The sequence below is a fragment of the Gigantopelta aegis genome, chromosome 9, assembly GCF_016097555.1.
Source record: "Gigantopelta aegis isolate Gae_Host chromosome 9, Gae_host_genome, whole genome shotgun sequence".
Classification (NCBI taxonomy): domain Eukaryota; kingdom Metazoa; phylum Mollusca; class Gastropoda; order Neomphalida; family Peltospiridae; genus Gigantopelta; species Gigantopelta aegis.
The window spans coordinates 50,429,698-50,445,051 of NC_054707.1; the positions used below are offsets into that span (position 1 = coordinate 50,429,698).

General features: G+C 37.1%; 1 protein-coding gene across 1 annotated transcript in view; it reads left to right on the forward strand.

Moving 5' to 3' along the window:
- The first annotated feature begins 14,469 nt into the window (after positions 1-14,469).
- Positions 14,470-15,354, forward strand: part of LOC121380662 — a 19,762-nt gene continuing 18,877 nt past the window's right edge. The window contains exon 1 of the mRNA XM_041509594.1: positions 14,470-14,563. Within this exon, the coding sequence (XP_041365528.1) occupies positions 14,480-14,563 (84 nt within the window). The 5' untranslated portion in view covers positions 14,470-14,479. The remainder of the gene's footprint in view (positions 14,564-15,354) is intronic.

A 15,354-nucleotide genomic window follows, 5' to 3' on the forward strand; every position in this document is an offset into this window, starting at 1 on the left:
AATACATCGGCTATTGGGTGTCAAACTATGGTAAGTCAAAACTTGAAGTGATAATCAACATCAATATAAAAATGCAAGAGTCAAATAAAAACAGTGTAAAGAACTGTGCAAAAACACAAATATCACAGATATATATATATATATATATATATATATATAAAATAAAAATTTAGAGTAAAAGTCAATATCAGGGGCTAGGGGTTAAATAAAATGTCGGCAACGTGTGATTGATGATATACCATAGCACAGCGTCATCGGTGGTTAGCAGGTGTCAAAACTCTGATCAGAAATACAAGTTAAAATATTGTTTAATGACACCACTAGAGCACATTGATCTATTAATCACCAGCTATTAAATATCAACAGTTTTGTAATTCTGAAATATAATTTTCATGAAAAGTGTATATAAAAGAGTTCTTGCTACCAATAGAAACAAATGTAGAGCGGTACCGCTCTAAGATTATATGTCATAATTACCAAATAGTACCTATAGCCAATGATTACTTAGCCAATGTGCTCTAGTGGTGTCTTAAAACAAAACAAACTTTAACTTTTTAGAGTCTTCAGGGAGAATTCGCTAGATTTTTGTTTTTTTAGCAGCAAGGAATCTTTTATGTGCACTTTCCTACCGACAGGACATCATATACCACAGCGTTTTAAAGAAAACCCTATCATATAAATATTGGAAGACGAAATTCCTTATCGCCATATATATTTCTTTATTAGAAGCAAGGAAAAGTACACTGTTGACAGGATAGTATGAAATATTTCTTTGTTAAAGTTCGTTTTGTCTTACGACACCACCACTAGAGCACATTGATTTATTAATCATCGGTTATTTGTATGTCAAACATTTGGTAACCATGACATATAGTCTTACAGAGGCAACCCGCTACATTTTTTTCCATTAATAGAAAAGGATCTTTTATATGCACTATCTCACAGACAGGATAACACATACCACGGCGCCTTTGATATACCTGTCGTGGTGCATTGGCTGGGACGAGAAGTAGCCCAATGGGCCCACCAACGGGTATCGATCACAGACCGATGTCGACAACGCACCGGGGGACTACTTTACCACTGGGCTACGTTGCGCCTCCTCATAAGCATTAAGGCGGGCAGTTAGCCGAACCGACCGACAGGCCGATAGACAAGCAACCTAATTAACTGAATGATATATTCAAGTGGACAAAATTGACATTTCCATTATTTCAACAGGTATCACCTGTTGGCGTCTCCAATCCACTGTTGCTAAGGGCTGTTCCAAAATTAATCCATTTCGTTCATTCAGTTGTAGTTATTTCCATGCTTATATCTAATAAAGGTTCAAGCTTGCTGTCCTGGACACACACCTCGGTTATCTGGGCCGTCTGTCCTGGATAGTTGGTTAGTGGTTAGTGGTTAGTGAGAGAGAAGTCGGAGTCGATTCAGCATCAGGAATCGAACCCAGTACCTACCACAGCCGTGTAGGAACGATTTCCGGAGTGGACGTGACACAGCCTGTGCAGGGTGTGTGTGTGTGTGGCACAGGCCATATTTTATCTTTATTTCTACAGTAAAGTTTGTTTTATTTAACGACGCCACTAGAGCATATTGATTTTTTATCTTATCATCGGCTATTGGACGTCAAACATATGGTCATTCTGACACTGGTTTTTTTTTAGAGGAAACCCGCTGTCGCCACATAGGAGACTCTTTTACGATAGGCAGCAAGGGGTCTTTTATTTGCGCTTCCCACAGGCAGGATAGCACAAACCATGGCTTTTGTTGAACCAGTTATCGATCACTGGTCGGTGCAAGTGGTTTACACCTACCCATTGAGCCTTGCGGAGTACTCACTCAGGGTTTGGAGTCAGTATCTGGATTAAAAATCCCATGCCTCGACTGGGATCCGAACCCAGTACCTACCAGCCTGTAGACCGATGGCCTAACCACGACGCCAGAGTTGAACACAAACAATTAAAAAGGAAGGAATGAAATGTTTTATTTAACGACGCACTCAACACATTTTATTTACGGTTATATGGCGTTAGGCATATGGTTAAGGACCACATAGATATTGAGAGAGGAAACCCGCTGTCGCCACTTCATGGGCTACTCTTTTCGATTAGCAGCAAGGGATCTTTTATATGCACCATCCCACAGACAGGGTAGCACATACCACGGCCTTTGATATACCAGTCGTGGTGCACTGGCTGGAACGAGAAATAGCCCAAGCGAGAGCTGTACCATTGGGCTACGTCCCGCCCTACAAAAAAATAAAAACGTACATTTTCAATTTTTTCTCCTCAAATGGGGGACATAGCCCCCCTCTCCCCCCTCCCCCCTCCCCCCGATCCCTACGGGTCTGTACCAATATTACGTCCGATGGCTTAACCAGTAAATCGACACCTCTCAGCAAGTATGACCTGTTTGCGTTTTAAGACTGCTGCTGTTAAGGGACGTTTCAAAACTGATCCGTGACCTGTATGACCAGATTCGTTTATGTTCGAACTGCAGACTGTTTATGTCCTTAAAGGCGCACACCCTAGTTTCAGAGAGTGGAAATGGACACTAATTTAGTTAATCTACAAGATGTTTTCGACTAACAGACCCTTTGTGGCGAGTAACATAACATTCCCCCCCCCCCCCCCCCCACCAAAAAAAACAACCCAAAAAACCCCCCAGCAACATCTTGTTTAGAATACCAGTGTAGACCTGCATACATGTATAATGCGTTTGAGGTCGTGTGCTAATATTTGCAGGTATTTAGAAGATAACCATATGGAGAGTTTAGATTTGCGTCATTTTTGACCGAAGGTTATGTCCATTGTTTTTCTACGGAACCAACTATATATTTGGTATTTCTTGAAAAAAAGATTTGGCTACTTGAACCGTCTGTTCGGCTATTGGATGTCATACATTTGGTAATTATGACATATAGTCTTAGAGAGGAAACCCGCTACAGTTTTCCATTAGCAGCAAGGGATCTTTTATATGCACTATCCCACAGACAGAATAGCACATACCACGGTATTTGATATACCAATCGTTGTGCACTAGCTGGAACGAGAAATAGCCCAATGGGTCCACTGACGGGGATCGATCCCACACCAACCGCGCATCAAGCGAGCGCTTTACCACTGGGCTATGTCGCACCCCGAAAAAGGAACCGGTGACTTAGCAAATGACTCTATAATGAATAATGTTTAAATGTATATTAAAACATACTAATGAGTGTTAAACCCATATCAACTCAAAAACGTTTTTTAACTAAAAAATGTATGTGTAAACAAAAAGTTTCTCAACAAATTGACATCAAATGATATAGATTAATCTCACTTTTAATACATGATAGCTATAGATGTAATGGATAATGCAGTACACTGAGAGTTAAGGTAGGACCGTGCGTGCTTTATGTTGGCTGTTCTATCAGTTGTCTTCATACCTGCTTTATAAAATAATATTTAGCCTAAGAAATTTGATGATAATTTGTACAGAAACTTGCATTAGTTCCACTGAATTAATATAAAAAAAAGTTATTTGAGTTGATATGAATTTTAAACTTAATAACATATTTTTATATGAATTTTAACTTTATTCATTACCGGTCAGGGTTAAAAATTAGCGGTCGCCCGGTCGACCTTTATTGGCTAAGGGCGACTAAGAATTTTACAAAGGTCGTCCGTTGGGAGACCAACGATTTTAGGGTCTGGCTAGTATGGAACAAGTTAACAAAAGAAACATACTGAAACTGAACCGAATGAGACAAAGCACACCGCGTCTGTGCTGATACAAACAACATATCTGACAGCAGAAGACATAGACCATGCTCTATATTTTGACAGCGCATGACTCATCTTTTTTGGTTTTGGGCCGGGTCGTTCTAAAAATAGAGATCAAAACGTATTGAAGACACTGCATGCATTTTTAAATCTGAAGTCGTCGGCTTATTGGAATGGACAGGATACGCCATAATTATCCAGTATCTGACAATTGTTACTCAATGTTATGGTAAAAAAGAATCATGTTTAATTAGCTTATATTTTTCTGGAACAAAATCAAAATCTGGTCTGTACATAGTTCCAACTCAAACTAACGTGAGCGCATGCGCGCCTATAAAAATAGCACTTGAATTTTCCATTACTACAGGGCTTATTCCAAAAGCCAGTCAATTAATTATCGTTGTCGGTATCGTGTACGAACACGAACACACACACACACACACACACACACACACACACACACGTTACATTTTACTAAGGTAATTTTAGGCCATTGTCCGTTTGTGTCAAAAGGGAACCGATGAATTGACTTGTAATTTCACAATGAGTAAGGATACAATTCATATAAAAACATATTAATTTATTAAATGTTAAACCGTTGCCATCTCAGATTTTTAAAAAAATGGGTGGGGTTGAATGGGACTTCAGAGTAAATAAAAAAATATATACTTATAAATTACCATCAAACTACATAGATTAAATCTTCTTTTCTGATAGGTTTAAGGCAATTGATGAAACATCCAAGTTAATCTGAACGACAAAACCGTAAGACATGATCAGGGTCGTATCTCTGCACAATGCAGTCGAATGGGCATTTGGCAAAATAGTGGATGATTCCATGAAACTGTTTAGTGTCTCGTCTTTAGGAGGACAGCCACTCCCGAGGAAATCCTTTACTGGAGATTTTACCCTCTTGCAACGCTACAAAGAGGAGTGCTACTCCCAGACTAGTTCAATTACTTAAGCACGCGCAGTTCTACATTTAGTCTCTTTGTACTGCATTAAATTTTTGTACTTCAGAGACAGTTCAAGTCATGCTGTATACCTTGTCTGTGCTAGCATTTTGTCTTCTCCCCTGTGTTAAAAATTAGATTTAATCTGTATAATTTAATGATAATGTGGAAGATAATATATATATATATATATATATATATATATATATATATATATATATATATATATATATATATATATATATATATATATATATATATATATATTTATACTGAATTTCTTTTTCAAAAAATATGATTTGAGTTGGTATCAGTTTAAAACTTAATAACATATTTTTAATGTAAATTTTATCTTTATTCATTATGATTTTGGTTGTGCAATTAAATTCGATGTGATAATTGGAGGGCTAGTTGAATTTGAGAAGGACCAGTAAGAGTTTTCTTCAACTGGCCCTGTTGGCGACCATGGTTTTCATTTTCTTTTTCAACCCTGTAGTTATATGCCAATTCCTATATCAATTATATTCCCTTTTCACACAAGGGGTCTATTATTAAGTGCATTGTGTTTATTATCAGTGGAATTGTGTCATGTTTCTGCGTGATACGTCCTGATGTCATCATCAAAAACATCATCATCATCATCATCATCATCATCACCGTCGTCGTCGTCGTCGTTTCTTTTTTCTAGTTTCTCTTTATCGTAAGGTAGTAATATTATGAAAGACTTTGTTTTCTTTAACGACATCACTATTAATCATCGGCTATTGGGTGTCAAACATTTTGTAATTTTGTTATATAGTCTTAGAGAGAAAACCTGCTACATTTTTCCATTAGTAGCAAGGAATCTTTTATATGCACCATCCCATAGACAGGATAGTACATGCCACGATCTTTGATATACCAGCCGTGGTGCACTGGCTAGAACGAGAAATAGACCAATAAGCCCACCGACGGGAATCAATCCTAGACCGACCGCGCATCAAGCGAGTGCTTTACTGGGCTACGTCCCACCCTTATTATGAAAGAAAACGTATGACTGAATATGAGGCATTATTTATTTATTTTCGTGCTTATATCCAATTAAGGTTCAAGCACGCTGTCCTGGGCGAACACCTCAGCTATCTGGGCAGTCTGTCCAGGACAGTGGATAGTGGGTTAGTCGGTAATGTTTAGCGAGAGAGAAGAAAGTGTAGTGGTCTTACACCTACAAAACTCGTTCTAGGTGGGAGCCGGTACCGAGCTGCGAACCCTGTACCTACCAACCGTATGTCCGATGGCTTAACCACGACGCCCCCAAGGCCCATATATAAGGTATATTAAAAAATATATATATAAAATAAATAAACGCAAATAATTATACTCTGCAAGTCTACCACCTCTCCCGTGGATCACGTTTTCGGACGACTGCTTAAAGGCATATCTTTTTCATTCTGTTGATCATACAGTTGTTATTGTTTTGTTTTGTCATTTTTGTTGTTTGAATTTGCGATGCGGCGTATGCAACGCGATGAGCGTCTTCGGGTTAATGGCATGCTGCAAACGGGCAGAAGTCAGCGTGAAGTGGCCAACACCTTCAATGTTTCGAAGTCAGTGATTAGCAGACTATGGAACAGGTACCAACAAACCCAAATTGTTGATGATCGACCCCGTCCAGGTCGTCCCAGGGCAACGACAGGAGTACAGGATCGATTCATCCGAAACCAGGCTCTAAGAAATCGAGCTCAAACGGCAAATTAAATTGTTGCAAACCTTCATCAGGCTACTGGTGTCCGAGTTACGAGTCAGACGATTATAAATCGTCTTCATGCAGCCCATCTTCATGCTCGACGGCCCCGGGTTGTGCCTACCTTGACAAATCGTCGCATTGCCCACAGACGTGAATGGTGTACGGAGCGTCAGAACTGGGGTATTCGTCGCTGGTCACGTGTCATGTTTTCAGATGAGTCCTTATTCACTTTGGACTTCCTTGACAGGCGTGGTCGAGTCTGGCGACGACGAAATTAATGGCACGCCAACGTCACATATTTAGCGGTGGATCGGTTATGGTGTGGGGGGTTTTCACTATGACTGACAGAACCCCCCTCCATATTGTGCAAGGAAGGATCACTGGGCAGTACTACCGGGACAACATACTAACACCCTTTGTCGTCCCGTTTACTACGTCGACGTTTTGCTTTTCAGGACGACAATGCCCGTGCACGAATCGTCAATGCTCACCTCCAGTAGCATAACATCTATCGAATGCCATGGCTGGCAATGAGCCCAGACCTTTCCACCACTGAACACGTTTGGGACATGATAGGGAGACGTGTGCGTCAACGTCAAAGACTGCCGACCACGTTAGCGAAAGTTGGTCAGGCGCTGCAAGAGGAGTGGAACAGATTCCAAGAAATGACCATTGGGAGGCTTATACGCAGTATGCCTCGTCGACTGAATGAATGTCTGACACATCGTGACATCACCCACTACTGATAAAAAAAACGTCAACTTTCAAATTTCACTTCTGACCCCAATCGTCCTTCAAGATCATTGGTGGTCATAAAACCTACTGTAATACTGAACTACCGGTTGTAATGTTTGCCCAATTAATTCACTATTATCATATAGCCATTCCCCACAGCTAATATACCTTACTTTTTTGGCAATTGTAAATTCTAATTAGAGTTCCCCTATTTTTGTTAAGAGTATATATTACCATAATCTCATTTCAAATCAATATTCTATAATTTTTATTATTTAGTTTTAATTATACTTACACAATCAGGTGCATTAGTAATTTTCAAACAAAATATTTTCAAAAGCAATTTTATATTGGAATTTCCCCGGCATTTTGAAGATGGAAATCATGCATCCAGGTTATTATTGTAAGGAGACGCAACGTGACACCATTGTAATACTGATGCCATTCCAATTCAACAAGCTACCGGAATATTGTCTCATATATCCGCGGCAGCTGAGCGCGTAAACAACATCCGAATATGCCTTTAAGCACGCGCAAGTCGCTATTTTGACGACCATTGACAATTTTGCTTATTAAGTTTGGCGTGATGATGAGTTCAAATGGCGTAAATAATAACATATATTAGCCAAAGGACATCTAAACAGACGCACAAACCTTACGCATGCGTGGTGGTCAGTTTTAGGAAGACGGATGTCTGATTCCCTTTAAGACGTTTTTTTTAAAAAGACAGAACATTTAACTTCTAAAAAGGAATCAAAATGTATCATCTCAGGATTTATTCGAAGGCTTTGGTGCTTTAAAATAGTTCGGGGTTGGTTATTTTTCACTAGGAAGCACAAGTCGTATGGAATCGATTTTTAGTAAATAATTTACATTGCTAACATTCCTTTTTTTAAATAAACGTCATTGTCTAATCGGGTAAATATATTTCTTCTAATAACAAAAAGGTAATGTATCTCTGAAAATGAATTTATATGACATTTGAGTGTAACTGTTTGTAGGTAGCGTCAGACACAGATCAATACGCCCCCACCTCTTTTGGAAAACTTATTGTTACTATTTCTTAAAAATACACCATTTAATGTAAATCCAAGTACACCCCCATACACGTCGGTAGATTCCGTTCCTTGGAATTCGTCCACGAAACAGTCTTTGTACTACTATCGTCTCAATAGATCGAATACTTCTGTCTTTGTGTGTATGGATATGCGTGTACGTGTATGTGTGCGTGTATGTGTGCGTGTGTGTGTGCGTGTGTGTGTGCGTGTGTGTGTGTGTGTGTGTGTGTGTGTGTGTGTTTGCGATCGATATAAATGATCTAATATTAAAACGGAGTAATAAGAATAAATTGTATGTGTTGGCGTGATTTTCGCGTTCTAACATTTATCCACAGAAAAGCCTCACCTTCCACAATAATCCATTTCCATTGCCAGTGGCACGGTACTTTCAAAACGGCAAATCAAGCAATAATGGCTTTTTTCTAATGTTAAATGAAAAGATTGCAGTAAAACTACCGTTGTAACGAATGACAAATCGCAAACGTTCTCTAGCTAATATTTATAATTTATTTATTCTTTAATGCATGTTATAGTGTAAAAACCCGAGAAACGCGACAACAAAGTTGTTAGACTCACGAGTGTGTCCAACTCAAGATCAGTTTACCCTAATTATTTTGGACACTAGTCATCATTCGTCAAATTTCGGAACGAAAACAAACGATGCTTGTGATTGGCGGATTAAATTATGACTTCGAGGAGAGTTCTTGACTTGTTTTGTATAGATTACTTAGACGCGTACAAAAGTCTATCGTTGATATCCATACATATTACATATGTTTGAAATCTACAATGATTATTGAATGAATCTGTACTTGAAATATAAGGAATATCGTGGGAACTGACGGGCAATCAACCGCGGTTACTTTGGCGAGTGATTAAACACGGTTATTACGCGTACGCCAGCGGTCATACGTAATGGGGACATATTTTCCTATTTTGTCACTCAGTAATTAACAATCACCGGTGTGACATAATTATGTTATATTATTACCGAGCGATTTTACGCCTTCCAACAAATGACTGTCGGTACTGTATATAGAGGATAATAAACGAGTTACCAGTTATTATCAAATTTATGTCCCGAGTGAAATAATTTTCAGTTGTCACGAGCTTTAGCGAGTGACAAATGAAAATTATTTCACGAGGGACATAAATTTGATAATACCTGGTACCGAGTTTATTATTCTATTTATTACCTCAGCTATTTTTTCTCTCTAAAAGCCTTTATTTTTGACACACATGCACGAAGGCCAGCCTGTATAGAAACGATGTAAACCACTTTATGCACTGTTCTGAGAATTACTATAACTTTGTAATCACGTTCATAGATAATTTTCAAAAACAAAAATGTTCTTTTTATTCTGCTACAAAATCTATAATGAATTGCATTAAATTTATATTTTGTTGTCAGTTTAACACCAAAAACAGAGAGCCGTAAACGTAAACGCAAACTCTTTAAACTACATGACGTCATTTTGTGTGCTTGCCAAGGTGATGACGTCATATTTAGTACCGACATGGTTATTGGTTTGTAAGCGTCAAACTATCCAATAGTATTGTTCGTTAGACCAATGCAGAATATTTCTCACTGAGAAAATATGGAAAATATTTTTCTGTTATGCGTGACCGCTGGGGTAATAAATGACGTTATCGCGATTTCGCACGTAGACTTTTGTCACAATACTTCGAATAGTGTGTAAAGTGGTTTACATCATTCATGTAGCCTATGCATATAGCTGGTGTAATAAATACAGTCAGTTATTATTGATTTTATGTTCTCCGTGAAATAAGTTTCATTTGTCACTCAATTAAGCATGTGGCAAGTGAGAATTATTTCACTAGATGTCTAAACTTTATCATAACTAGTAACTTCTTTATTATCATCAGTATACTTATTAAAACATCAACTTAACTGACATACTGAAGTAATTGCAGCAGTTTTGTTAATGACAATGTCCAGTGTTTGCTGCCATTGTTAGAGTATTTTCGACTAAATCGGACTTTTAGATGCAAACAATTGCATACTATTTACACCTTCGTGTTCAAGATATTTCAATACCTTTCTGGTAGTCCACATTTTTTGTAGTAGCCGAAATTGGAGTTCATCTTCAAATGATTTCCTAACTACGAAAAAACATATTTATATAACCATTTTAACCGTTTCCGATCATTCTGACCAAGTCTCGTCTTTTAATTTGTATTGTCGACAGCTTTCGTTTTACTTACCCGATGCCGCAATTTGCAAGGATATTTTTGTGCTCAGGTCCACTCCACTACCGTACACATATCGTTAAAACTATTGTGTACAAACATGAATTCCATAAATACAACGTCAATGGAAGCCGCTAGCTTTGTCGCTTAACATAGAAGTGGCTATGTATACGGTGGCCGTATATATTGTACCGGCAAATGAAGACTTGCTATTTACACGGCAGTCGTATTTTGTAAGGCAATCACACCCCATTTAAACGTTTCCGTGCTTAGCACGGGTTACATCAAGTATAACATACCACGATATAAAATGAAGATTTAGCTACATCAAACATTAGGACGATCAGCAATAGACCGAATAAAAACACACTGATTTTCTAAATAAGAAAATGTATTAATATGTAATTTCATTCGTTTAAACGGCTGTGAATACAAATACACTGATTTTCTTAAGAAGAAAATGTATTAATATGTAATTTCATTCGTTTAAACGGATGTGCATACAAACACACTGATTTTCTAAATAAGAAAATGTATTAATATGTAATTTCATTCGTTTAAACGGATTTGAATACAAACACACTGATTTTCTTAGGAAGAAAATGTATTAATATGTAATTTCATTCGTTTAAACGGATGTGCATACAAACACACTGATTTTCTAAATAAGAAAATGTATTAATATGTAATTTCATTCGTTTAAACGGATGTGAATACAAACACACTGATTTTCTTAAGAAGAAAATGTATTAATATGTAACTTCATTCATTTAAACGGATGTGAATACAAACACACTGATTTTCTTAAGAAGAAAATGTATTAATATGTAATTTCATTCGTTTAAACGGATGTGCATACAAACACACTGATTTTCTAAATAAGAAAATGTATTAATATGTAATTTCATTCGTTTAAACGGATGTGAATACAAACACACTGATTTTCTTAGGAAGAAAATGTATTAATATGTAATTTCATTCGTTTAAACGGATGTGCATACAAACACACTGATTTTCTAAATAAGAAAATGTATTAATATGTAATTTCATTCGTTTAAACGGATGTGAATACAAACACACTGATTTTCTTAAGAAGAAAATGTATTAATATGTAATTTCATTCGTTTAAACGGATGTGAATACAAACACACTGATTTTCTTAAGAAGAAAATGTATTAATATGTAATTTCATTCGTTTAAACGGATGTGAATACACACACACACACACACACACACACACACACACACACACACACACTGATTTTCTTAATAAGAAAACGTATTAATATGTAATTTTATCATGTAATATCTTACATTTACACTGCAATCAAAGTATGTGAATTTTTTTAGATCACATACTTTAAGAATTTGATAACTTTGCAAATTAGATGTAAATTAATCGAGGTCACGACACTAGGTTTATTGACATTAAAGCAAACCTACTAGGATGACACTCCATAATTGACGTATGCATTCATAGTCATCAAGTAAAAACATTTCAATAGCAATTTTACACTGAAAGCTGTCCAGCGTTCAGAAAAAAAAAAAACCGTTATGCACTAGTTTATTTTGATGTAAGGACATCCAAAATTACATCATTCAAGTTTGACGTCATTTCCATTCAAAAAGACACAGCGCCACATATTATTACGTCATTTGAATATCTAGTACTGGCGGATTGGAATTAAAGTTTCGTGTAGAGTTTACAAAAACACGTTCTATTAAGCTTGAGATTATATGATAAAGAGATTATTACCCTCGTGTGCTTCGGTATCGTCAATATCATATATTACGAATAAAAATAATGTAAAATAACTATATTTTTTATTCCTAATATATGATATTGACGATACCGAAAAACACTCTGGTAATAAACCACTATTTATTCGTTAAAATAGCTCCGAATACACAGTGATATTTTAAACAAGAAAATGTATTATAATATGTAATTTTATTCGTTAAAAGGCTCGGCTAATCAAAAACATCTTAAAATGCCAGATAACCGAAGACAGTCCTTTTGGCGTGTGGTTCATATTGCGTTTAAATTGAAGATTTTCATGAAAGTATGTAAATTCAGAATATGAGAGCGCCAGTCTCTCTTAGTTCATTGAAATCTACAGTACTACCGAATTCAATCTCTGTCGGCCTCATTGTTTCACTAGACATGTTTAATTATTTATTCGAAGTCAACATAATCTCTTTGATAATCCTTCAGTAATTATCCTCGTCCGTAATATTAGTAAACAGATACGCCATTTCCAAGCAAATCCTACTATGTCTACCTCTTCAAGCTACTGCCGCGACTACTAGTCTTTATGCTTAGCCGCATTGTACGTGAATCTATTTTCAAATCCTAATAAAGATTTCATCTGTGTGCATGTGTATACTGTTACAAGTTGGCACTGTCAACAGCAGTCACTGACAAGAAACTGTGATACTATACCATCGCTGTGAAGCATTACCAATGTTGTGATGCATTCATTACCAAGCTGTGACGCTTTTGCTCGAGCAATAAAAAAAAAACCTGTCACTCGTTTCGTAATATCAGTATAATAATAACAAGCCCGTATAATAATCTCTGTTTATCAGTGCGATGCATTATGATCGATGTGATGCATTACCATCGCTGTGATGTATTACCATCGCTGTGATGTATTACCATCGATGTGATGCATTACCATCGCTGTGATGTATTACCATCGATATGATGCATTACCACCGCTGTGATGCATTATGATCGATGTAATGCTTTACCATCGCTGTGATGCTTTATCATGGCTGTGATGCATTATCATCGCTGTGATGTATTATGGTCGATGCGATGCATTACTATCGTCGTGATGTATATTATAATCAATGTGATGTATTATCATGGATATGATAAATAGCCATCGAACAAAGAGTAAAATAATGTTTATTTGGACAACTGGAAATTATTTCACTAGGAATATAAACTTAACAACTGGTAACTCGTTAATATCCTCTGGATGTGGTGACATACTGAGGCAGGTTTGATTGCACTATAACTGGCTGACAGTTCTGACAATAACACCACACTAATGTACCAAATAATTGGATCCATTCAAATCATTCTTTACGATGAACATCAGTAATGTCAAATCGAATAGGTATGGTGTTGTCGTCCGACATATCATTCCAACCGTAACTTAATCATGCATTGTTTCAAAATACATTTGTATTTATGTAAATCTGATCACGCCAATGGCCTCTCTGTTTGTTATGCAGTTGTGAATCCGTTGATAATTTTATTAAACTGGTTATTCTCACCTGGGAAGAAAAACCCGCTTATGTAATAATATATCACTAATTTGTAGACATTAAAGAGACATTCCTGAGTTTGTTGCATTGTAAGATGTTTCCGACTAATAAAATAGTTCTACGATTAAACTTACATATTAAATATAATTTCTTGTTTAGAATATCAGTGTCTGTATATTCAATGTGTTTCTGGTTGTCTTAATATTTGTAAGAAGCCCAAACTGGATTCTGTCTTAAAATAATTTCGTACGTACGAAAAAATAACATTTTAGGAAATAAAATGAAATTTAACCTAGTAAAAATATTAGAACGACCAGAAACACGTTTAATATACATTTTATGCAGAAAAATATATTTGATATGTAATTACAATCGTTAAAAAGGCTCTGTTAGTCGATAACATATTAAAAGTTGCAGCAAACTCAGGAATGTTAATACTTGTGTGTAACACACTAGGTATCGCCATTGTGCATTGTGCATACTTTTCAACATTGGTTCAGGCTTTTGGAAATTGCGAGAACGATCGTATCATTCGCGCGTCGTTCACGCAAATCTAATTTTGCGTAACCTATTTTTCGTTCGCGCAATACATTTCGCACACCACTTACTTGAAAATAACTTGTTACACAAAACGTAGATAAGTTATCTCAACTTTATTTTTCCGTAACTCATAAACGGGTTATGCACATTTTCAAAGTAGCGGTTGTTATGAGTTTTGTTTTATTGTTTTGTAGTTGGAAGATCAACACAATGCATTGTCTGTTTCTGTCCCTGTGCGGTTTGTTCGGTCTGGTAGTGATGACACAAGGCCGCTCCGTGGAATCGAACACAAACGTGAGTAATGCTAGATACCAACTGTCAGCACAAAGGTGGACAACCTTCTGCTGTTACGACTTCTACAACTGTCCAGTTGTTAACCCGTCTAAAGTTGTATCCATCGAACGCGGACGACACGAGCGAGGCGAGCGATTGTTTTTAGAAACCATTGATTTCAATTACTGCACGCATACGGCACGACAGATTGATGTAGTCGAGCGCGCGACACAATACCGATAGGAATTGTTTCTATTTTTCTCGCGCGACAAGAGCGACAAAAGTATTTTAACTAATCAAGACAAGTTTTATTTGGCGATTTCAACGGTTGAAATTGGTGACTGTCGTTATGGTTGCGTCTGGTTAGGATATAAATAGTATCTCTTCGCTCGCATCGCACGCGTCCGGTTAAGATACAGTTTTAGTCGGGAGTTGAGGAAATTATAACGCAACCGTCGAGTTGGCCAACTCTCTGCTGGTAGTTGACAGCCTGAGCCTAGCATGACGAAGTCATTAAAGCTGGATTAATTCATGCTAAATACTCTGTGATCTTTGATCCTCTGGAGTCGGCTTCAAAGCCACCTCGATAACTCCCATGGGTGATTATATATCTTGTAATCATAATAAGACATTTCTGACAGTTGGTTGGCAGCTGGACTTGGCTTGTTAATGGCTTATTGGCATTATCGCCAATTGCTGTGACGCATGCAAGTGCGGATACGGTGGAGGGGGGTTGTGGGGTCTGGACCCCCCTACTCGTGATTAACAAAACGTTTCGCCACATATTTTAAAGTACATTCACTGGTAATATA